The sequence below is a fragment of the Lonchura striata genome, chromosome 1, assembly GCF_046129695.1.
Source record: "Lonchura striata isolate bLonStr1 chromosome 1, bLonStr1.mat, whole genome shotgun sequence".
Lineage (NCBI taxonomy): Eukaryota > Metazoa > Chordata > Aves > Passeriformes > Estrildidae > Lonchura > Lonchura striata.
Genome location: NC_134603.1, coordinates 69,907,204 through 69,933,877, shown reverse-complemented (window position 1 = coordinate 69,933,877; position 26,674 = coordinate 69,907,204). Strand labels below are relative to the sequence as shown.

General features: G+C 35.4%; 1 protein-coding gene across 1 annotated transcript in view; it reads left to right on the top strand.

Moving 5' to 3' along the window:
- ABCA13 (ATP binding cassette subfamily A member 13) overlaps positions 1-26,674 on the top strand; it is a 139,704-nt gene that overhangs the window by 109,218 nt on the left and 3,812 nt on the right. Inside the window, exons 37-40 of the mRNA XM_077788156.1 lie at positions 949-1,099; positions 8,488-8,622; positions 10,943-11,046; positions 13,579-13,671. Coding sequence (XP_077644282.1) covers positions 949-1,099; positions 8,488-8,622; positions 10,943-11,046; positions 13,579-13,671 — 483 coding nt within the window. The remainder of the gene's footprint in view (positions 1-948; positions 1,100-8,487; positions 8,623-10,942; positions 11,047-13,578; positions 13,672-26,674) is intronic.

The following is a 26,674-nucleotide window of genomic DNA, read 5'->3' as shown; positions in this document are numbered from 1 at the left end:
GTGCTAGTATTTGTAAATCCTGCAGTTAATGCATTTACTTTGTGTCTAAATGATTAATCATATATTTAGTTATTTTAATCAGAAATGTGAAAAACCACTAAAATGAAAAACATTCTGTTACTCAGAATCTTTTGAAAACTTTTCTTTCAAAGCTCAGATTTTTTTCTTATTAAGTATCTTCATTTTGATAGGTCTTTCTGTACATGTAAATCAGCATCGTTGAGTGTTGAATTAGATGTTGGAATAAATAGGCTAGATTTAGTGTTATTATGGATAATGAGACACCCTTGCAATCAAGCTTGCTTCTTAGCAATGAGTGTAATTTCAAGTAATGCTGTAGAGCTACAAAGTGAAGGCCAAAGTCTCTTAAATCAGGATAATTTTATACTTTTTCCTGTATTGTCTTTTAAGTTTTTTGGCTTTAATATCCAGTGGTTTATTTTTTTACTCTTGTTGTTTAGAGAATGCATGCATGCGTACATGTGGTCATAGCCACACAAAGAATACACAGCAAAATTTCCCTGTCTCTAGAGTCCTTCCTCTTGAATATCCAATGTGATTGATACTAATATAATATTGTATATAGTATAATATAAAATATGAGCACCGTATGGTTTGAAGTGTGTATCCTTAGAGCAAGTACTACCAAAAAGATATGAGAAATAAAACTGGTGAGGTTTAATTCTCATGGATGTCTCTTCTTCATGGGTTGGTCTGTTGACACACACGCTGTCAGAACAGTGACATGCTGATGGCTGCACTAACTCAAAAGGGACAAAAAGGGTGGTGTGCATTGTGAGTGGCATTGCACTAACCATGGCAAAGAGACTCAAACTTCTTTATCTTTAGACTTGAGGTTATGTGTGTTTGTCTTGTATCCCAAGTGTGGAACCCAGGGCTGTGGATTTGTTAAGCAACATTCAAATCTTTTTCTTTTTCTTTAAACAGGTCAGAAATGGATATACTCTCTGCTAGCTCTGAAGGTATTCTTATTGGATATTGTCCACAACAAGATGCCCTGGATGAACTTTTAACAGGTTGGGAGCATCTTTATTATTACTGCACACTGCGTGGAATTCCAAAGCAGAATATCCATAAGGTAATTATCTAGAACAGATTTGCAGGGGGAGCTATTGCCTGGCTAGTCTGTGGGGTTTATAGAACAATTGTACCTTTTTAACATGAGAAACTATCTAATATTTCACCTTAACAACTTTAGTAATAAGGTTTTTGATTACCACAGTTTTATTTAAATAATGTGGATTATTTTCTGTCCGTTATGCTGGTTCAAAACACAGTAACATCACTGCAGATAGTAAAATAACATTATTGCAAATGAAATCTCAGGCACAAAACCCCTAAAAGAAATTAAATTTATGAATGACTCAATGCCTTCACTATCACACACAAAGTACTGTGAGAGAACACCACACTTTGAGTCTTGCACCTCTGAAAAACTCTTTTCTTCAGAGATACTTTTTAACTTTGAAGGAACTAAAAATTGTTGTATGATTCTGTATAAATAAATGAAACACCTGGGTGCTGGGATAGAAGCTGTCAGCACTCTGCTGTCTTAAATATCACAAGATGGGAGCAGTCTTTTAGATGCTCCAGATGCCACACAAAGCTTGGGCTGTCCAGGGAGAACAGGCCAAAGAAAATGCCTTGAGGGCTTACCAGCATAGAAGTTGACAATATCTGGGAATATCACTGGGAGCTCCCGGATTTACAGATGCAGGTGCAGCTGTGCTGATCAGCAGACTGACCTTTTTTCTGCAATGAGGCAACAAGTCAGCTGATACCAGAAATTAAGTATAAAATGGATACAGTGTAAAATATGGGGGGATTTTCTGTATCAGCGGATGGAAGTTTACAATATGACCTGTCTTGAGCTTTCAGTCTTTTCTGCTTTAATTACATCTCTATTAACATGAGAAAATTATACTGTCATATGAAATTGGTATCTGTCAATTCCTGCTGCATAGATTGGTCCCAAATAGTAGCTATTGCTCTAGCACGGCCCTTGTAACCTCGAGAACACTGCCTGTTGTTTTCCTTTCATTTTTCCAGAAGCAAAACTGCATGAACTGAAATAGCTGCTGTGCTGCTTTTTTTTTTTTTTCTGACTGTTGCGTCAGGGTCTAATAAGTGGTTTGCAACCAGTTCCTTGACTGTATGTGAGAGGGCTGCTTTCTGGTTCTCTGTAGCCTCTGTAGGGTTTCCTTTTCCCTCAGCAGAATAGTGCTATTTCAGAAATAAGTATGATTCCTGTAAGGGACATTGAGTATTCATCAGGACAGGCAATATTTTGAATTTTTACTGTTTTAAGCTGATACTTTGGGTATTTCTGGATGAAAGCCTGGGGAAAATAAGTGATTCTTGCATGTCTTTGCCCCTTGTTTTGGGTAGTATCCATTGTCCAGGACAAAGCCTGGACTTTTACATGTTTTAACAATATGTTACTTGCAGACTGCTCAGAAATTATTATACAGTCTTTTGTTTGAATGTTTACCCTTCATAACTTATTGGTGTTAATTTTTACTTCAGACTAGTAGCAGAGTATTGAAAACTTGCATATATTTCCATTGATCTAAAAGAAATATATTAAGGGATGGTTGTTATTGCACTAAAGCACTCAACTATAATTAATTACCTGTTTTCTCCATGAAGTGTCAGTTCCTCCATAGCAGTTAGGGAAGAGTTCCTCAAGTGGTATGTTACATCACATACATGTCCCTCTTCAAATGGATGAAAATCATTCATATAGATATGAGTTATGTTACTCTGTGCACTGAGAGAAGACAAACATGAACCTTCCTGGATCTCAGATGATCTAGGTACAGGCCTAGACTATTCTTTATAGTCAGCCTTCTGTGCCTTAGCATCACATTTATGAAAGAAAGATCATTTGTCTTTTCAATTGTCTTAATTTTTCTGTCTGCATGGGTTGCAGAGCAGACTTTGTTGCCATGTGCTTGTGACCAAGGCATCATAGCACTCCTGCAAATAGAATTTAGCTGTTCTGGTTTTCCTCCACCAAGAACTGAAATGCAGCTATCAGAGGAAAACAAATGTTTTTGTCAGCGGGCTCTCCTGACTGTGTGGCATGGCTGTCAGGCGCTCAACAGCTGCTGTGCTTCAACTCAGAAATGGCTGGTGCCTGGAGAAAGTGAGCATTTTAACTGCCTATAAAGAAAATAAGGCTTTGGAATGCTTTAGAGGAGCAGCTGTATGGAAACATAAGCTGTTATTTTCTCATCATTCCCTCCTGCCTATGATACAGCACTCCAAGCCTGCCTCTGAATATTTACCAGAAACTAATTACGCTTAATATGCACAGACACATAGATTCTAGAGAGTACGTTGGTTTGATAAGGAAAGAAATGTACATTCACTTTGTTTTTCAAGAAATAGGTGAACAGGCAGGTGACCCACAGGTTCTATTGCTGCTGAAGTTTTCTATTGAAGCGCTAACTTCAAGGACCAAATCCTTTGCTAGACAAATTTATCAGCAGCAGGAGTTAAGTGCCTGACATAAAGTTGAGTGCACTTAATGTTCCAAAACAGTAATTAAATGAATGGGAAAGGAGGAGAAAAATGGGTCATTTACTGTCAGTGTTAAGCTTCACATGTAATGTGAAGTTTTTTTATACCTTACAAATCTGCTCTGAAAGTTTCTTTTTGTTAAAAATTGGAAAAAAATAGAGTAAATCTTTTAGGTATTTAGAAGGATATTGATTAAGCACAGTACTTTTAATTTTTATTTCTTTAATATATCAACTTCTTAGATCTCAATTTGTTTCAAAATACAGCATTCAGCTTGTTAAAAAATTAAAATTATTAACACAAAATCAATGGCATGCCTCATTAGCATTAAAACTTCTGTTGCAAATCTCAAAAGAAGCTTTATCAGGTCTTTTGAGGTAACTTTTTGGAATGCCAGTATCCTTTCTCTTTTCATTAACTCTCCAGGAAGATTTTGCTTTGATTCTAGAATTTCAGTGATTTCCTTACATGTTATATTCTATAGGTGCTGGAAATAGGAATCTATAGATTCTATAGGAATCTATTCCTGTATTCTTTGTATGTTACATTTTTTTGGACCCCAAGCAAAATTAGTGTGTATAGTTTTATGAGATTTTGGGATAAAAAATATTGTTCCCCAGAAACTTGACCATGGCACTTTTCAAATGTAAGAAATCTAACAATTCTGTTTACTTGAAAGCCAAATAAATAGTGTTTTGTGTGGAATTGATGAATTATTTCTATTTAGGATGTTCAAACTACACTATATCCACTTAGAAACTGACACTTTGAATTAATGCTTTGGACATAAAAAGTTATTTTTCAGATGACTCTAGAATTCAATCCATGTTTATTATCATTTATACTGGGTATACATTTTCAGTATTGGGTCAGATTTGCTTTACTAGGATTTGTTTAAATAAATAGCAAGAAGTTATGCATTTTATTTATTGTGTCAGAGATGATGAAAACTAATGCACTGATGGATACAGCCTTTCAAGTCAAAGTAGACACACCATGATGTTTCTAAGCTTTGAATAGATTGATTCTAGTCTTTCAATAGATTGATAACTCCAAGTTTTTCTGGAAGACACACAGACTGAAAGTCATTAGCACCACTTAATATTTTACTTGTCTATTAGAGGTAATTTTTAAAGGGAGTGGAAGCCCATAGGCATTAGTGGTTACACAATTACTGCTTTTCAGTGGAATGGATGTACCTCTTACTTCTCTGGTGGATGGAGGAGACCATTCCCGTTTTGACCTTTACTCCCACAGATATTGGCACGTGTGCAAAACGTTATCTTATTGCCTCTTCTGGAATGAATATTGTCTTTAGAAACTCCACAAAGTATTGGGGGATTTTTGTTTAGATGCTACAGATTGAAAGGCTTATTCCAATACCTGTTCTAAAGCTAGGTGCACTAGCCCAAATTAATTTTGGGAAACATCTTTTGCTAAATCTATTAGAATTGATGAGAAAAAAATAAACAGTTTTAAGAAACATTTGAAAATAAGGAAATAGCTAGCTGATAGATGTGAAGTCTGTTATAAATTTTACTGCTGGTGTGGGGAGGAAGGAAAAAAGTTTAAATACATTATTACAGCCATGAATAGACATTAAATATTTTCATGGTTCAAGTGTGCTCACAATGTATATATTTGCATATAACTCTTTATATTTTGATTTGGCTTCAGTGTTATCAACTTGTTAAATAAATTGAAGTATTTCCTCACTCTTTGCTGCTGAAGGTCAATGAAACACTATTCAAATAGAGCATCATGGTGAATATGACAAGGAAGTAGAGAAGGTGCTTGTGAATATATTGCATTCACTATAGGAAGGAAATCATTAGAACTGTAATTCTCTGGCATAATTATGTGTATCTGTATCTGAAGATTGATCACATGCTCAATTATGACTTTCATTTAAAGTAGTTTAAGAGAGATTTTTGTATTTATTTTAGAGTGTACTATGATGAAAACCACTATCTATACAGAAAAATGAAGTTATAATGGAGATATTCAGGCTCCTCTACAATATAGCTGATATGTAATTTCTAATTTCATTCAAACTACTGCTTTGTTGTTGCTTAGGTATTATTAATAAAGCTGAAAAATTACTGGAAATCTTATAATATACATTAAAGAAAAAAGTCTTGAGGTCATCTCTTGAAATAATGAACTCTATGTTCTTATATTTAGTTATATTTGAACCATAGTCTGCTCTTTTAAAATATAAGATTTGAGGTGGGAAGCAGGAATAGAGACTTTTTTAGGTGAAACTGGGAAGTATTTAGGAATAAGAAAGTTGGCCCTTCCTTTTGCCTTTTTGTTGCTGATATGATTCAGTTCTAAATCCATTCTAATTTGATATGTTTTGCACCAAAGAAGTGTATCTAGATATCAAGTCAGATTGTGCTGTGCAAGGTTTATTTTGGAAGCTCTCCACATGTAAAGCAGCAGCAAAGTGGGCACTATGAAATGATTCCCACTCCTCTCTTTTTACCTATTTAGCTTTTAAACCTTGTCTTGAAGGATTTCTATAGCAGGATGCTTGCCAGGCTTTATCTCCTTGTATGAAACGGGAGATTGTGGAGTCATGATGAATGCTTGAGCACACACCAGAGAGGAGAATTCAATGTGAGGAATTAAAAATCTTGCAAAGTCAGTTCTTTTTACTGTTGCTTCCTACAAAGAGCTTTATGTTCATACCATCCATGACTGAATCTCCTTGAGGACTATAGACTACAAGAAGACCCATCTAACTTGAATAGTTACTTTCTTCTCTCTCTGGCACTGTTCCTTGACCTTCTAAATGCTTCCCCATGCAGCATGCATTGTCTCTTCAAAAAACTTAAAAAAAAAAAAAAAAGACATTTTGCTGACTTTAGATGACACTTCAAAGCAGTCTTAGAAAGAATTGCTATAGTCATAGCTAAAGGATAGCTTTGACTACATTTCAGCTCTCTGAAATGTAGGTCCTCTCTTCATTGTTTTTAATAGCTCTTGAAACTTATTGTAGTTTAAAACATATTTGGTGTAAACATGGGGTTGAATATATTTTCACTTTCTGGTTTTTCTTAGATTTTCTGTGCAATTGTGCAACTGTTGGGGAATATGTATGTGGATAATCCTTTAGTCACTAACATTTATGCATTCCAAGTGGTAGCAGCCAAGTCAGGATAAGGTGCCTACCACATGCTTTAGAGGACAAAATACAAAGTGTTGTGTTTTGCTTTGGTGTATAATGAGACCTTTACTTGGAAGTGAAAAAAAAAAAACAAACCACATAACAAAGCAAAGCTCAGCTGTCTTATCTTAGGATATAGTTTAGGTGATTAACCATCTTTAAAGCCACAGCTATAACATCTAACTGGAAGTAAGTTACTGTGAATTACCTTTGATACAGCAGAAGCCTTGAACTTTTCAATATAATATTACCTGTGGCTGGTTCTGCAGTTGTTATGACTATTTTTTTTAAAGAAAACCTTTCTGCATCTAATGTATTAAGAGCAATACTTTTGAAATGTGGCTTTTGTGTGAGAGCATGCACTGCTGTCAGCTTATACATCCAGATACCCCAAATACAGTGGCTATGGATATCAGTCCAGAGATCATCACAAGAATATTGTAAATTCTCACTGCTGCAGCATTGTTCCTTCTTACAGACAATTTGTTCTCAGAGCTATCTCTTACTTTTATAAGTATCACTTGAAAAATTTCGCTGAAAGGGTCATGAATATCTTAATCATTTCCAATGGTGTTTGCATAAAAATCTTCTATAGAAAGTATTGTTATACTTGTGGCAGTTAGTTTGTGATGGAGAGTGAATATTAATTCACAATGTTGTTTATTGAATTTTTCTTCAATTGGAATTTTGAGTTAAGTGGAGACTGTCCATCTGATATGATTAAGCTTTCAAGTCCCTCCTTGCTTTTTGCTGAAGGTAATGTAGAGGAAGCAAAAAGAATGAACCATACTGCTGGGAAAGCTCTGGCAGTTAATGCTGGGCTATAAGAGCATCATGCAACTCCTTGTTTTCCAAGAATCTTCCAGCTGTCCTACATACATGTGGAAAGCACACCTGCTGTGTTACAAAGCTGATCACTCCTTGATGACACAGTCCCCCAGCAGTCTGTGCCAATCACCTGCTCCTTTGCAGGGTGCATTTGCCAGCAGCAAGCAGAAAAGTTGCTGCTGTGTCCCTCATGGTTTTGAATCTCCTTGGACACTCTAGCAGTAGTAGCTGATATAGATGGATTAATATTATTGCTACATTTAATATTCTCTAGCACCAGTATTTTAGGGAGCCTTATATGTCAGATTATCTCTGACAGGGTAAAGAAAAAGGCCATAGGGGACAGCATGAGCGTTGTCTCCAGCTGTGCTCACATGCCTTCCCAGCTTGCTTGGATCATAAATTCCTGTTAAAGCAATTAAAACCAATCCAGCTAGGATCAACTTACCCCTCTCAGTTATTAAAAAGTTGTATTAATGTAATCCTGTTATATTTTGTCTTAAAGAAGCTCTAAATCCACAAATGTGACTTTTCTGACTTTTTTTTTTTTTTTTTTTTTTTTTTTCTTTTTTCTTTTTAACTTGAATTTTCAGTTACTCAGGTATTTGACCAAATCAATAGTGGAGAATAAGTTGAAATGAGAGACATTTTAGATCATTGACCCATGGACACAAACCAAATACAAATGAGTGTGCTGAGCAGTGACAAAGCCAGACTTCTATATGAGAAAATCTTTATCATTTTTGAAGAACAAAGGGGCCCCAGAGCAGATTTTTGTCTTTGTTGGATATTCAAAAGTAGTAATTTGCAGCATATGTGGGTAAATAAGGAAACAAATGTGCATTTTCTTAACATGCATGAACAGGATGTTCTTTCAATCTGTGCACAAATGCTATCTAACCTGGCTCATCTTTGTTGGCCTTCGAATTTGCAAACCACAGGTTGCAGAGGACCTTGTTAACCGCTTGCACCTCAACGCCCATGCTGACAAACTGGTGAGAATGTACAGTGCTGGCACAAAGAGGAAGCTCTCTACTGCTGTGGCTTTAGTTGGTAAACCCCAAATACTTTTACTGGTGAGTAAAAGTAATATTGTGCTTATGAAAAATGGGCTACATTTAATTTTATTGTCATGTATGTTGCTCTAAAGATAGTTTCCTGATCAGTCAGGGAGTAATTGATACGTAGATGTACAACTGTCTTCTTTGTTCTGCTATATGAATGGCTTTAATTTTATTCTCCAGTGCTTACAAAAATAAAAAGTTAAATTGCTTTTCTTTTCCTATTTTTTTCTTCCTTGGAGCAATTGGGTGAGCAGAAAAAAAACCAACCCCCAACACAAATAAAATTGTAATATTCCACAGTCCAAATATGTGTTTGATTGACCCATGTTCTTTCAGGATACTCCTAATTCTTACTAGGTTATATTTACTTCATAAATCTGGGTAGTTCATATATTTTTTTGCCTTCACAAGTCACCCAATCAAACAATACTTATGAATTATATTAATTTTAATTACTTATCTCAGGTTGTTTTGGTTCTTGCATACTACTGGCCATTTAGACCTGACACTGGCCACTTCAGTGTATCCAATTCCTTCTGTATTGAAAATCAGAGAGACAAAACTTTGAGAACTGCATCATTACAACACTACATTCTCTTTCATACCATTGCCCATTGTTTCACTAGAGAATATTGAACTTTGCTTTAGTAAAACTTGGCTGGGAAGAGCTAAACCAGTGCAATAAACCTTTCAAAACAGTCAGGAAAGCTGCTCCTCAGAGCTGAGAGGGATAGCTGGGCTTCCAGGAAAAGATCGCAGGTAAACCAGGACCAGATAAAATAGATGTTCTCTAGGGTTTGTGTTCCAGAAGATTAGACACATTTTGCTGCTTCTAACTGCCTGCCATTGCCTCACTTCTAAGAGAAGATATTTAATTTGCATTTTATGCTTTAACTGACCCTGGTTCAGCTAGTGAAAGGAGACTATCTTAAATCAGTGTGTTTTCCTGATCTTAAGAAATGCTCCAACTGGTTTTGAATGCCTTTATGACAGTGTACTACTGCAAGTATCCATTTCAGCCTACTTCTTGCTGCAGGGCACAGACTGTTGCATGTAGAATAAAAAGAAGAAAGAAAGCTATCTAAACGTCAAATTCTTTAAAACATTTGCTGGCTTTGGAAAGCTAAAGGAGTTTTTCAACATTTTAAAAGGAGATTTTTTTATTATTATTTTTTCTTAAAGCAAAGACAGCAATATAAACTACTGAATCTGCTTTTAAATTACATTACATAGCTATTAATTTGAGCAACATTGTGGGTTGCTTTATGTTTATTGCTTTTTATATTTTCCTTCTTAGCAATCCACAGTTAATGGGAGACTGAACTGAATTTTTTAACCTCTGACATTGGTAGTAAAGCACTAAAATTAGCTGCAAACTGGATGGTTTTTTTTTGCTTTGTTTCTTGAAAACTTTGTTTCCAGGTTTCAACTGGGATTCCTTGCTGAAAATACTCTGGTCAAAGCCACACTTGTCTAACAGGTGCTGACAGTACCCATTCCACTGGATAAAAAGCAACCAGAAGAGTTTTCTTCTTCCCAGTTTTGTGGTGACAGAGACTGGATTTGTCAATAAAATATAATTCTTTTTGTTTCCATGAGTAGATGAAGTAAAGATTTTGATTTAGGGAGGAAAAGAGGAATAAACAAGAAGGGGAAATGTACATTTTCTAGCAACATGTCTTTCTCCATGAAAGCCGTCCAAGTAGGAAATGGATTTGCCAGTTGGTTTGCACTGAGTTAATACTGTGAATTCTTTCCTCTGTGGGTGAAAATTCCTCTTAGAAGGGCTGTGGGAGTAACTGGTATAGGATGTCAAATCCTAACATCTTATCAGACATCTGGATATGGGATGGGCAATGTAGACATCTGGGAGCTATAGGACTTCTCCATTTGTTTGCGCTCATGACAGATGTGTATGCAGATCAGAAACAGTCACCAAACCCTTCTAGAAAGAGAAAAACTGCTTGCAAGTCTTTCTTATAAAAAAGAGTATATGTATATAATGAAACAGATATAATATAATAAATTCTTATAGCTATACATATATGGTATATAAAATTTATATACATGATAAGCATTTATAAATACGCATAGATTATATTTAAATATTATACTTCTTTACTAAAATGTGCCTTCCATAAATTTAGACATTTAAATTGTATGTGTTAAAGCAAAACATTGTTCAGGGTATCACTTATATGGCCCTCTGAAAATGTGGCATTTAAAGAGAAAAATATGTGATTTTATTGTGAATTATTTTAATTTTTCATGCTGGGCAGAACCTGTGGTATGCTTTTTCCATGCTGCTGTGTCATTTTCATTTTTCTTGTAGGATGAGCCCAGCTCTGGGATGGATCCCTGCTCTAAACGCTACCTTTGGAAAGCTATCCTGAAGGAAGTTCAAGATGGCTGTGCAGCTGTGCTGACATCCCACAGGTAAGACCCTTATCCCAGCAGCCAGCATATTCCTGCAGAGGAGTATATTCTGAAGACATGCTCACTCTGTTGTGAAACACAAATTAAGTCTTGAAATTTTATGGTAATTCCTTCCTATTCATAAAAAAGGAACCTAGTAAAATCCCAAATATTTTTCATATTTAATTTTTAAAGAATGGAGTGTTGCTCAAGGATCTTCAGGCACAGCAAAGATGATGCAATTGATTCTTCTTTTCCCATGCTCTTTTTACTCAGAGTTTACTCTCCTTACTTGGAACATCAGGTTACTTTTTTGTATCTGGCTACCTTAAAAATCCTTAGAAAGGGAGGTATGAGTGAAAAAATCTTTTGATTTTATTAAGTTTTGCTTTGAATCAGTATGTGAAAAGAGTAAGCCGTGGCATCCTAGAAATAGATGTGTCAGCTATTCTCTTATTAGTTACTGGAAACAGTAGGAGAGACCCCATCCTCTTAGAAGGTTCCATTTACATTAAATACCTTGTCAGTTCTCTGATATGGTCACTGGTATAGTGGTTCAATGGAGAAAACATCAATTCTGTTTTGTAACATCTATAGTGAAATGAAATAAATTAAATGTTCCCTTAGGTTATATCTATATGGTATGTGTAATTATATAACAAAATTTATTTAAATGAGGGAGATATCATGAAAACATGTCCAGAGAAGACAAAATTCAAAAATCAAAACAGCAATCAAACTTTTGGCCAAATGAAATTTGAAGTATAGGTGAATTAATAAAGGAATGTGGCCAAACTTCCTCCAATGTTTTCTATTTTCAGATTTTTTTAGATATTCTTAAAATGTATTTGTTGTCCCAATCCATTATTGATGAAAAAATTCTCCAAAAGGTTTCTAGTTTTTTTATTTATGGAAACTGAATTTTGAAAATTACATACCTGTGTTTGATGGCCAAGTGCTGACCAGCACACTCATTTAGGGACCGTGGGTTATGCATTGTGAATTTAACTGAGTGATTTTCAGGAAAAAATATGCTTTGACTTTTCAGCCCAGATTAAGAACCCTTAGCTGTCAAACACCAACTAAATAGAAGAGACCTGTGATCCCATTACTAATATGACGTAACCAAACAAACTTCATCCAATTGCATTAACTGCACATTTAGCTCTACAAACGAATGACTTGAAGCAGACAATAAAGTACAGTGATACTGTTCACATTGTTGTGCCAGGGTGAAGAAAGGAGAAATTATTTTATATTATTTATACTATTTTCTGAAGGCCACTGGGGCTTTGAGATTATTTACTTTTAGAAGTACAGGAATTTTGCATATGAAGTGAACTTTCATACATGTCAGTGAATACATGTGTAAGGTACAGAAAGGTTTTGCTGTGTAAAAATCAGGTTTTGAGGACTGTTTACCTACTTTTCTGAGGCAATTTTTTACTTGCATATCTGAGACAAAACTTCTGTTTTAACTGGGGAGGAGTGAGGCTTTATCAATTGTCCCTAGAGCCCTAAATTTGTGTAATTTTGCCACATCTAGGGAGCATTTTGCCAAGGGGAGCATTAGGAGTTATTCAATGAATTTCCTGATTTGTGGGAAGACATGTCAGCTCTCTCCCTGTCTCTCTCAGACACAGCAGTTTGGCAATTCTCACTACAGCCCTGTCATTTTACAAAGAAATTGTTCCTAAGGCAGTACTTAATTGCCAATGTTTGTTCAGTCAACGCACTTTGATTTGGACTGGTCCATGGCTGAGGCATACAAGACATCTCTTGTTTAGCTGTCTCAGAAGGGCTGGGGAGGGCACGCAGTGAATTGTAGGAACACCAAACATCCTTGAGTCCTCTTTGGGATGATGAGTTCATCCCGAGTGGTTCCTTATATCTAAAGTGCTTCTTTGAAAGAGCTGCAATTCTGCATAATGTGTAGGGTAGCAGCCCATCTGCCATAAGTCAAAGCTATTTATCCTCTGAAGAAGTCACATCTAGGAGGACTCTGCTTTTCTCTTCAGATGCATTTTAATTTCCTAAATTCTGTTTAGATTGTAGTGTTTTGGATTGGCTTCTATCTTGCAATCAGGCTAAGGGTAACATTTTTTCAAGGTCTTGTACTATGCAAAATAAAGGCTAAGCAAGATTTTCATTCCTCACCCTTTATCCTTTATCCTTTAGCTCATAATAATCATAAACACATATTAAAGGGAATAACAGAGTTCATGACTTCCTCAGTAACATTCTTGACATTGCTTATGAGGCATTTGCCTGTGGTAATGATACCTTTATATTCTGACCAGAATTGTCCAAATAGTTATGGACTAAAAATATAAATAATGGTTTAAGGCTCTCTTCTAGCTCCCATGTGGTAATAACTGCTGGTGTATACTGATTAGGGTTACAATTTTGACTATTAGCCTTTGAAGCCAAAGGTTTTGTGTACCTATTTTTGCATCTGTCCAGATTCTTCCACTTTAACTACAGTTAGGTATAAAAATGTTCTCTGTTTTCACTGCTAATTATTTGGTTTTTTCCCCTCAATTTATTTTGTAGTATGGAAGAATGTGAAGCTCTCTGCACAAGGCTTGCTATTATGGTCAATGGAGCTTTCAAGTGTCTTGGCTCTCCCCAGCACATTAAAAACAGGTATTATGCATCAACATCAAATCTTTTGCATGTTTATTCTATCCATGAGCTGGCTAGATGCTTTAGTAGTATTAAGGCATAAGCACTTATGACTGCTAAGAACATCTTTTTCCTGTTGTCACTGAAGTTGAAAAAGAGCCAATTAGGATAACTTAGCAAGCTAAATTGGCATGTGACTTTGCTAAAATGCTTTGTAGTCTGCATTGGTAATTGAAAGAGACACATCGACATCTAAAATGAAGCACTTCTGCACATAACCTAAGGAATACATTGTGAGTCTCCACCATGGCAATGAAATACAATTTGGTTCCTTCTGAGGGTTTTTCATAACAGAAAGAAACAGTTTTTGCAGGTCAGCAGCCAGTAAGAGCATCTATTTTGAACTCTGTCTGCTCCCTACCAAATTCACTGACAATTGCAGATATTTATGCTGTTTTCTGCATCCTTTTCCTGGTGTGCATAAGCCTCTTTTCTGTTTGAACTCTGCTCATATGTTAATTTACTCCCTATTAATGAGGATGTTTAATTCAGAGGATGTGTTCAAACCATCATAAAGGAAACAGCATTGGAAGCTGAGGGGAAAGTTGCTGCAACTTATAGCTAAAACATTTACATTCAGTTGTAAATGTGATTGTTAGGACACAGAGTCAGCCGTGTATGTTGATACCGCTCATTTACAGGCAGTGAAGCTACACTGCTTTGTACTTGCTCAGCACTTAGTTCTCTTAAGTGCAGATGCACTTGATATTGGGAAAAAGGCCCTACAGAAATGCTTTGGAATTACTGTCTGCCATATTTATTAGGCAGAAGTTATGTGCTTTGGACAACTTCTTGTGCCATGACAACCCTTTTGGCCTCCCCTTTGGGTAGAACCATAAATCCTTGCTTCGCAGCTGCATTAGCAAGATGTGTCTGACCCACACTATCTCCCTACTTAAAATTTTCTTTGTGAAGATAAACTTTAAGTTAGAGATATTACAATCCAGATAGTGGAAAAAACATTGATGTCTGCATCATGATCAAATTCTGTCTGATTGTAGGCTTCTTTTCATGTGTGCACACCTTTCAGTGCCTATTTGCTTCAATTTCTGGAGGCATGAGAAGTCAATTGATCAGCAGCAGTTTCTGCCTCTTTCATATCTAGGTCTTTGCCATCTTTTCTCTTCCCAAATTTTGTAGCATAGAATGGCCTGTTATCTCACTGGCTGAAGTAGATTAGTGAGTGTGAAGTCATCCTTTATTTCTTTTGTATGAGAAACAGATAATACGTAGAGGACAGTGCAGATCTTAGGTGAAAATACTTTTTGTAGATAGGTGTCCCCTCACTCAGGAAAAAAATAGTTTTACTTAGGAACTTCATTTCAGTGTATAAAGTTACCTGGATGAATTTGAGTCTTCCCTTTTTATGTTTCAGAACTTCTGGAGTAAGTACATGTCCCTGTCTTGTCAGCTTGACCTTGAGAAGGCAAAATCAGACAGTCCATGAAGGCTACCTTCCCCTTTATCTTATCAGTGACTTTGTAATTTTTTTGACACTTCTGATGTTTCCTTTAGCAATATCTTTTTATCTTCCCTCTTATGGAAACAAGACATCAAAAGCATACTCATAAGTATGCACCGTATTCATATAAATAAGGCAGTTATTTCTCAATTTGCTGCACTCCCTCTGTAGATAAACTTCTTTCAGATCACAGTTAGCAAATCAATGCAGAAGCATCCTGCTGGAAGTATCATCATATTACTTCTTATTGTATGTATACTAGTACTGTTATTACTATATAGTCCCAGATCAGCCATTCCAGGATCAAGGCTTTATGAGGGCCTCTTTCAAATTCTCTAAAGCAAGGTCATATTAAAAATATTTAGCAGTCATGTTCATAGCAATTATTTTTTTAAAATCGCTGTAACTTTGTAAAAAGTGCACCTTCTTTATATTAAGAATATTTCATATTGTCAGCAGGTTTGTGTTCTGAGGCAGTTCTTTAATGCATGTCCATCATTGACATTCACATGGGAAAATATGTTCACTTGAGATCGATATTGATGAGACTTTCTACACAAACTGTGTAGCTCAAGCTGCATGAAGATTTTTCATTTAAGGCAGGACTAAAATCCCTTTAATTCCCAGCTTATTGATTGTTTTGGTCTCCAAATTTTCCATGCTAACTGTTCAGGAATCTATTGAATTTTTAAAAAACTTTAGAAACATTTTTAAGAAAATATAGCCATGAGCTTTATCAAAGGATTTAATTAAAATCATACTGTTTTCTGAATTTTCTCTGCCTGATAAATTTTCTTGGCTGGAGAAACAAAACTACTGTAGAAAGTGCAGTCTTAAAGCATCACACACACATACATCTGTTAAAGCTTTCAGAAAAGACATTTCTGTTTTTCTTTGGAAATCTTTTAACAGGTACTGGGGAGAAGTCAAAGACTGTTCCTGTACTCCTGTTATTTTGTTGCTTAGTCTAGCTTTCGAACATCACTCCAACACATGCAAATATAATCCTTTGTCTTAAAACCCAGGCTATCACACACCTAACACTTAAAGTAATTGTTAAGAGATTAAAAAACATTGTAAGTTCTGTGCAATTTAAATCCCAAAATTACTTGAAGACAATTTCCTGGTATGGAGGATTCCTGCATCTACATGAGATGGGGAAGGAACAGAGAAGCATAATTCCAAAGAAATCAATTGAAATAATTAAGCTTTAAATAATCTTAAAATCTTAATTTTCTCACTTTCTGGTCCATCTGTGAACATCCTGAAAAGATTCCAGGACTTGGAGGGGTACTGAGTGATACTTTCCTTCCTGTTTTTCTTCCCTTCCTGCGATTCAATAGCTCTATTATTCTCATTGCCATACAGAGCAAAATACTGTTTCTTCTAAAGTGGTAGACCACAAGAATTAGTAAATCTAAGCTACTATTAGGAAATATCTACCTGGAAGGAAAGATGCTTTCCTTAACAGCCACCTCTACTGGTATATTTATGAGTCTTTTCCTAGTGTTCCACTGTTTTCTGGCAATTAGCACTGTCTATCATATTTGAACATGTACCATCTCACAGTAAAAAACCCATCACCTCTTACATTTTGTTTAAAAAAAACAATGTTCCATGAAGCAATTTAAGGAAAGCATAAAGAAAACTGGTTTTGTTGCATCTGATTTAATTGCCAATACCCTAAAATTTTGTATTTTTGGATCATCTTTTTTTTTGTTTAATTTTTTTGCTATGTGTGTGAATGAATCCGACTAGTAATATACACATTCATCTTAACAGGGAAGAATGGTACTAAAATAAATTAATGGGGTGATAGTTGTAGATTATCAGGGTTTCTTTGTTAGATTTTACAGCTTGTTTTTTTAAAAAATGTTCTTATTTATAAGCATCCTTAAGTCTGTTTTCAATTTGTTTCTACAAATCAAATTGAACAAATATTTTAAAACCAACCAGTGTCCTGGTCTGGTTTTGAAGATTGCAAGGAGAGAAATCTAACCACTATATGAATACTTAAACCAAAGAAAACTTTCATATAGCTTTTATTTATAAAAAACTAAATCAAATACTGTAAGAAATAGAAGCATATTTTGATATTGCATGTTATTCTATTAGTATGTCTCAAGATTTTTCTTCCTCTAAGGGTAGACACACACTGTAAAATGATGTTCTTTCTTCCCGTCTTGTTGAATTCTGTCTCAATGGAAGTCCTCAAAATTGTTTTATTTGTTTATTCTTTAGTACTGCTCCAGCCTACAGAGTCCAGATTATGATCACCTTTTTGATGGATATGTGATGGAGGTTTAATGAGTCTTCCTTTGAGCCCTGTTAAATTTGCTTCTTTGCTGGGTGGGGAGTTCAAGGATTCAGCTCTTTCTCTCCTGCTACACTTGCAGCCCTTGGCAGATGTGAAAGATCATAATGTTGGACTGAGTACAGCTTTATCAGATGGCAGGACAAAATTCTGCTATGAAGGGTATGGGTAAACTCCAGGAAGATGCTAATGTGAAACATAAATGCTTCATAGGGATATAAAAAGTGATGCTGCTTCTAATGTATGAGACTTGTTCCATTTTTCTGGCCCTTCTGTAAGCCTGTTAGAAAATGCTTTTCCAAAAATGTCTTCTTACTACAAATGTCAGTGTTTGAGTTTTCTGCTCCCAGCTGCTGAACCTTGACTATATTTATATATGTTTAAACAGATTTAAAGTATCTGCAGATGTTTATCAGCAGAATAATAAGGGTAAAGCTTCTTTAAAAAGGCTTTTTTATTGTAGGTGGCAAATTTATAAAAAATATCAAGAAATTTATTAGGTAGAAGAAAAAAAAAGAAGCACTATTTTCAAAAAGTTATCATCTTAGTTCTAGATGTAGTTTGTCTGAGATTGATGTGTTAACAGTTGTGCCCATCAAAACCTAATTTCAGACAACTCCTGCCAACAGAGTCAATTACTCTAAATTGTGAATGGATTACATTTAAATGCTCTCTTCAGTATTCTCCATTATACTTAATGCTTTATCTAAAAGTTCACAGAAGCATTTTCATGTGAGATACAGCTGGCCAGTTCTCTGGGAACAACTTTTTGAATATTATCCTTCATTCTAAGGCCATCTGGACAGATATTTTTCTCATATCAGAAAAAACCATACCAATTTGTCAGGTGCTGGACATCAAGTCTTTTCTCAAATTTTATCAGCAAGCCATCTGATTAAATTACCCAACAATTAATTCATTTGCTATAGCTGTGTAGTGGTTTTGATTTGCCAATTTGAGATTTCCCAGCCCCAATGCATCAATTAATCTGGTGGGTTCAGTGCTGGCCAAACAACAGTGAATATACTTGCTCATTTCCTGCTGTAAGATAGGATTAGGAGGAAGGTAAAGCAAGCACAAAACTTTAGAAGGCTATAAAGAAAACTTTATTAATGGAAACTAAAAGAATAATAAAAATTAGAATAAAATCTTCAGAACAGTTCTTCCTTTCTCCTTCCTTTCTCCCTTATTTTTTTTTCACTAACAATGTACAGAAACAATTCAGTCAGTTTATCATCTCTAGAATAGTTTTCCTTCAGTTTATCTGGGGAGGGAAGTCTCTCTTGTAAATTTATGGAGATTTCTCCACAAGAAAACAGTTCTCTCATGGCTTTTAATTTCCACTAATAGCAGCCACCTGAAATCTGCAATTGTAAAGTCCCTCCCATCTTTCACAGCTTTCCCACAGCTGTTTTTATGGGCCATGTCAACTTATGAGGTACTATTTTAAGGATGAACTGTTCAAGAGCAAAGGTTCTCTTTATCTATTTTGGAGATCAACTTCATCTCTGAGAACAGAGGTCTTCTTCTCTCCCTGGGGACAAAGGGTCTTCATCACTCTTCTCTCTCTGTTCAAACTTCTCATGGGACCACAGGTGCTTCAACATCTACTTACTTTAGCATGGAGACCTTTGCCTATATCTACAATTTGAACACTTCATCTTCTCATACTTTCAATGAGTTACAGGGGAGAAGAGTCTGATGTATCAATTACATTCTTCTCCATAGCTTTAAAAGAGGACTTCAAGGGGATTTCAGCCCTAAAATCAAGGCATCTCCTCTATAGGGCTACCTTCACTGACCTCGGTGTCTTCATGTTGTTGTTCTATGTGTTCTCACGCTGTCCTTTTCTCTCAGCCAAGGGAGGATTAAAGGGGTCTGCAAGTCTTATCTGTGCACTGAAAGAGGAAGAATGGAAAATATGTTGGCAGACTATTCATAGTTTACATTTTTTTTAAAGGTTGATTGAAAATATTTTATTGCTTTCCTCAATCTACGCATGTAGATTTCTTAAATGGAAAAGAGAGGATTAAAATTAAAGGTCTCATCAATATTTCAGCCTTTGGTAGACACAGTGTTATTAATTGACATACTAGCAATGAACTTCTTACATGCTATAAAATATAAAAATTTAAATAATTTTCATTCTTCTTGACCAAAAAAAGCCTTGCTCTTGTACATGAAAATTGTATTAAGGCAGTGGATGTATAATCATGAAATATAGCTATTAGTTTAACTCTCAAGAGGAAAGCTTGAAGAAAAGAGTTCTTAAAACTTAAGAAACACACAGATTGAGAGTTCAGGAATTAATAAAATTATTTGACTCTCCTAAAGCTTTATACAATATTAATTCATCCCTACTGTGCATGTGCATTAAAATGCCTTTTTTTTTGTGGTCATTTTAGACTATGTTTTCCACAGCATGCTGCATTCTATCTCTGAATAAATCATTAAATCATCAGCAGCTAATTAAGATTTCATATTCTCCTCTTTCTCTAGTATGTTTTTTACTAGGAATTTTTCAAAACTGTCCTTAAATACAGTATTATGAGAATTTATTGGATCAGGGCTTCACAAACATCAACATCTTTATTTTCCACCTCTGGGAAACTTAATTTGAAATAATTATTCCCATTTTTTAGAGGAATAACGAAAGATTGGTGTTAAAGTTGAAAGGGTTTGGGTTCTTTGAGCAATTTATGACTAAATATTTTTCATTTGTTCAACATTGCATTCAAATCAAAACTCCAGTTAACTTCAGCTGTAGCTGCAGGTGTTCCAGAAGGCGCTGTGAATTCCTCCTGCCAACTGGAGACCTTGGTCTCCAGGTGGGCTCTTAAGAAGACAGGAAAGCAGTAAAGAAAGATGTGGTCTGAGTTACCACAGACCACACATGTATGAGGATGAAAGGGTAAGATTTGGCTCCCCAGGGTGGTCCAGAGCCATGAAGCACTTTCTTGCCTTTTTTTTCCTTCCCTTTTCTCATCAATCTGCTGTCTTATTTCTAACATTTTCTAGGCATTGCAGTAAATAAGACCACTAGTCTGAGCAGGTACATCCAGTGTATCTTGTGAGGCATTCATAATAGGGATTTCAGGACAAGGTGCTGTGTGATAATGTAATTAATGTTTATTATATAAAGCAAATATAACTGTGGTTTAAATTTTAATTTTATGTCTTGTCTCCTTTAAAAACTTTTTACCTTGAGATTTGACCTTGAGGTATTGATAAGGTTTTTCAATAGATATTTTAGTGTGTAATACCACGGTTATTATGTTATTTAAAATGGTACATGCAAACCCAGTCATAGCAACATAATGACAATGGTACTTACTCCTGCCTTTTTCACTGTTGAGCCCAGAAAGTACTTTGAGAAAACAGTTTAAGTTCTTTATAGTCTGTACCATCATCTTTACACAGGATTACAGCACTGCAGCTCCTGTTTCTCTGGGAGTGAAATACATAAATAATGCGAGAATGAAAAAAATCTCTGATACTTGGCAGATAAAAAAGTTCAAATATGAAGATATTTTTTTTCTGTGCACCTATATAAACAATTATTGAGATTTTTTTGAGGGCTTCACCACATATTTGAAAATCACATCTAAGAATTTACAAGTGGACAGAGAGCAAGGCAAAGTTGTACCCTGCACTGCTCACAATCTGGGATTGTCACTGTTATGAAAATTATAATATTGAATACAGAAATTAACTTTAGATGGTTTGATATGAAAGCCTGAGTGTACATGAACAAATAGTGCATGTGCAATATACCTGAACAAGTGTTAGTCATCATTTTAATAACTGTTTTTGTGTTTCTATTGTTACCCTGGAAAAGTCATGATTACTTAAAAATGGTGAAACAAACTCTATGAATAGTACACGGAAGAGAGACTTTATAATTTATGTCTGTTTGTTTGCATCTAATCAAGTTTATCTGTTCAGCAAGTCTGAGGTTCTAAATAAATGCAAAAGAAAATCCCATTTTAAAAGTGACAGAGTATTTGCATTTGATTTTAGCATTTTTTTTTAAAAAAAACAAGTATTTAAAAATTAATTATCTTTTTTCCTCAGTATTGACTGCTTTTTTTAAATAGATGAAACAATTACATATATTACATTATTTAAAATTATCTTAAACTGTAATTAATTTGTTTTAATAATTTTGTTTAATTTTTTTTCCCCCAATGTTTTTCAAAGTGTTTTGTTTTCAATGTTGTTCAAGATTTGTTCTGTTTGTAAATTGCATTTCTGTCTAGAGCTGGGAGAGGAGTGACCTGGATATATATCCCATGCTTCAGCAATTATACTGGTGTAACTAAGTTATCTTGCCTAGATGAGGCCTATTTTAGCTTAAATGATTCCATGATTCTATTCACTTAGGGAAGGCAGAGCCATATCTGCCTGCAAATGAATGTAAACCACAGCAGAGGGATAAACAGCACAGTAGAATATTATTCCCTCTCTTTGATTTATGGCACATATTCTAAAAGATGCAGACATTAAGTGCCAATGTTCTCTTTACTATTTTTATTTTTTTTTATCCAATAATGTTGTTTTGAAGCAATCCTTTGATTGAACTAGTGCATATACAAAGTATCACATTATATTTCAATCAGTAAACTTTCTGTGAGCTGCAATCTTTGATGTGAATATATATATATAAATATAGCACAACATTGTCCAGGAAATGTACTTTTTGATTAGTGGGGAAGAAAAGCATATGGGTGATTAGATGCTTTTCTTATTCCTCAAAGTTTAGGAAATGGGGCCATATTCTTCATTTCCTGAGGTTACATTCAGCAAATTTTACTGGGGGAGAGAAGAGTTGGTAAATAGGCTTTGGGAAGAGTGTGATTTGATGAGCTGTTTCTGCTGGACCAGCTGTAACTTAAAACAGGAGTTTCAAAGTTTGGTTTTGTTCATTTGAGTAAACTTTTAAGCCTTTTAATTGAAAACACAGATTTTTATTTTTTTTTAAGCAAATAGAAGTCTGCTGATAGTGTACTTTCTTTTTCACCCTTCACACAAAAGAGGTTTTCATGGGTCAAGTTTAAGAAAACACATTGGGGTAATTCCTCTAGGGACTCCTTGTGGCCAAATGCAGGCTCAGCTGTGTTTCAACAGGAACTCTTGTCCCCACTCAAGCCTCTGAACCAGGACCTCCAAGGAATGGGCAGAAAGGAACATTGAGAAGCTACCCTGCCCCAAGTGGCAGCTCTTCTCCTTGATATTCATGAGAATTTTCAGCCTTTGGGCTACTAAATCCACTCCCATTACCATTGCAAGGTTAAAAGAGGATCTGAAAAGCATCCAGGGGACTTCCTCAGTATAGATTTGGTTACACTTTATTTCAGTGTGTGACTGGAGCTTGTGTAGAAACATATCTGAAGTCGATTTACATAAACTATTTTTGTACTGCTGGCAGTGTGGCTGTAGGGCTGCAAAACTCTTCAGAGAACTGAGGAACCATTTGGGTGATTTACCTGAGATTACCTCCTCTTGGGGATATTTATATCAAAAGAAGCCTGAGATCAGATTGCACAGTATTCCCTCTCTGAAAGTGATCAAGAGGGAAAATGGGAGCAAGCTAAGCGCAGGAAGTTACATTACCACATTGCTCAAGTGCTTCAGCAGTTTCCTTTTTAGAGGCTTCTTAAGTCAGAAGTGATTTTAGTGGATCCCCACCATGAGTTTTTCTGGTGTCTATTGAACTAATTTCAAGTTCTGACATCTAGCACATTCCATGTCAACGAGTTGTACATTTTCTCTTAATAGTGTAAGGTAGATTACATGATCTTACTGACTCGGCATATCTTTTCCTATAATGTAACTCTATGTCCTTTTGCTTTTGCAGGAGTGAAGAATTATTTCTTATTTTAGTTGCTTAGCCATGATTCTGGACTCCATAAAAATACCTTTTGACAACCGTGTCATCTTTCTTTCATGATGAATAGTTTTAGCCTATTTAGTAATTCCTGGTATGGAGATATTTCCATTCCTTGCTACCTTTTTATGTTTCTTTTGTTCCCTTGTTATCTGAGTGCTCAGATACCTTGAGGACCTATGTAAATTAGAAGTGTGGACTTGTAGTTCTTGCTAAGTTCCTGCTTCTGCAGCTGATGCTGTCTTTAAATAGTCAAGTTAATTAATTTACAGTCAATTTGAAAATTTATATTTTAGCTTCAGTCTCATGTTGGGATTTTAACAGAAAAACACTCAATAAGTTGTACTCCCAGAACCACTAATAAGCTGAAAGTAGAGCATGAGCTAGTAGTTTGACTAAGGAAGAGGAAGGATAGAGAGAAGAAAAATATTAAATTTTATCAGAATATGTGGTTTTTGTGTGTTTGTTTATGCAAAAATAGAAACGCAGGTGTTATTAAAGTAACATGGCAGTGTACAATCTGTTCTCTGTTGAATAGCTTTGAAGAAATGAAGAATCTTTTGCAGCAGATGGCTGCTGAATGAGTCTGCTGGCTCAACTAAGGCCATTCTAATAATGTCTTCCTCTGTAGGTCTTGAATTATCAGGTACTAAAGGTTTGTTTCTAACAGTGCTAATCAAACTCAGTTTGTGGTTTTCTCTGTAATTCCACTTTGGGTTTCTGAATTAATTAAATTGTCTGAATCAGAGAGGAAAACAGAGTGAACAAAATGGCCAACTCAGTTTCCATTTCCTCAGTGCACTGCCGAAAGCAGCTTGCTGATTATAGCAGGGGGAAATGTTTATTGCTGATCAGCTTACCCTATATGGGGAGCTCTTCTACTAAAATGAAGTATAAAATCAAGGTATAGAAGCATCATATGTCGACTAGCCAAAAGAAGAAAATCTTTTATAGTTTTTTATTGGTGCCATGCTCGCATTTATGCCATTTATAATTTAGAACTAAACCAAAGTTGCACAGACTCCTCTGTCTTTGCTAATCAGAATTTTGATTCATTTTCTTTGGAAACTTCATTGCATACAGCAATTTCATTTTATGAGACTGTTGAATGTCTCAATAAACCAGCATTTTTCAAACTGTAATTCAATGGTCGTTGTATAGAAATGCCAAGAAACTGATCAGAATCAATGATCTCTTGTAAAATGTGGCCTCGGGTTAGCTGTCAACTAAATTGAATACCCTTGTTAACTATATCCATCTTTGTAACAACTTTTTTTATTGTCACATGTATTTTTTTCAGGGATGCTGCTATGCATTTAAAACATTTAATTAGAGATCTAGTTAAAACATAGTAAATCATTGCAAAGCAAATCTGCCAAACACTGCTTTGGATTCCACCTAATTCTGGATCTCTGATGAATCAGCACTGTTTGTTTGTCAGGCTACACTCTCCAGGAAATAGTTAGTACTCTGCTATCTGGACTCAATACAATTTAGTTCATGAAGCATCTTTCAGGAATTAACACACAGGACACTGAATCAGAATGTTTCTTACTCCATTTCAAGTAGTTCAATGGTTGCATTTGACTACTGTAAAAAAAAAAAAAAAAAAACAAGCCAAAGAAATAAACCCAACAACCAAAAAAACAACCCGCAAGCAAACAAAAGCTAAAAACCCCTACTCTCATATATCTGTAATGGGGCTTTTCATTTTTATGCAGAAGCTGCCACTGTCTTGTGCTACATAAAAAATTAGGATTTTTGAGATACTTGGAAAATGTATTTTGAATTAATGTGAAATTCTTAATAGAATAAAATCTACAATCTATTTTTTTTTTTCATTTTGGAGACTTGCAGTGCTCTTAAATAAATGTCAATTGTTCTTTATAACAATAGAGTTTCTGACTCATTGCAAAATAAAAGTTAAAGCCCTTACATTGCTATATACTTAATATAGGTGCGGAAAATGTGGTGTTTAATATGGAATATTTTGCTTGGAATCACTCATGCACTGGTTAAACTGGACATATATCTCAAAATAGTTCTTTCTATTTTTTTTTACCTTTTGATTGATAATCTGCAGACACTTCTTAATATATTGAAATAGGGCAGCATTGTAGAGTGTGCTGTGAGATATCCTCTGCTTTGATGACATGAAAATGTGCCTCTCACCAGTCAGACCCAATTAAGCCAGCTGCTGCTCTGAATCATGGGTTGCACACAGGAAAGACACAAAGCAGGAGGGTTTTGGCACAAGGGCATATTACAGAGGTAATCACTAGGAACCAAACCACTGGAATAAAAGGTTTGGCAATGAGCAATTGCCACACTGGAGAATGAATAGAAGGGAGTTATGCTGGAATGAAGGATGTGGGACTGGTGGTCAGTGGAAAGATAGAGGAAGTGACAGGTTTCTGGGGAGACATGGGCTGTGCTGACCAGGCTCCCTGTCCCCCTTCCAACCCTGCCTTTCCCTTGCTCACTGGCAGCAGGGAACAGCAATGGAAAGCTCTTCTGATGTGGCTCATGCTGATGTTTTTCCTTAGCAATTAACCAAGAAGGAGAACCCAAAGGTAGGAGGACATGTAGCTGCAAAGGAGGGAAAGGGTGCAGCAAAGCCCCTTTTTGTCCCATGTCTCTGCACCCCAGTCAGGGGACTGGTGCAGCACAACGTCCACTGTGTAAGAAATGTGCATAAGAACATAGTTGTCATTTCAGTGTTCACTGGTTTATTGCAACTTTCCCAAATAACAATCAGCAGCGAGTAAAGCTAATAAAAAAATATAGCATTGGTGAGATTGCCTGTATTTAAATTTTATCACATTTGTATTAAGAAGGAGAAGTTATTTTCCTAAATTATTCTGAGAGAGATTGCAGGGTCATAGAAGTCAAAGAAAATTTGTTAACTTTGCCATATCCCTAAATATCCCTACACTTGCCTTTGCATATCTTTAAAATACCATTGTACTCACACTTCTGAAATCTTCTTTTGAAGGTGCAGCTTTGTTAACAGATTTGAAAAATAATGTTATGTGCCCATTTCTTTCTCATTAGAAAAACTGAAGGATTTTTTCTCTTTTTCTATATATGTGTTTGGTAATATTAATAGTTTTATACTGACTGCTCAAAGCAATATAGCAATTAAAACATAGTTTACTTAACAAAAGTTCAGATATATTAAGTAGTGAAATATGCTAGCAACTAAAATTAGGTATAGCATGTCTATTGTCTCTGTTATTATTAATTTTAAAACTTTCTCATTGAAGTTCTGTTGTTCCATAGCATTATAGTAAAATCACAG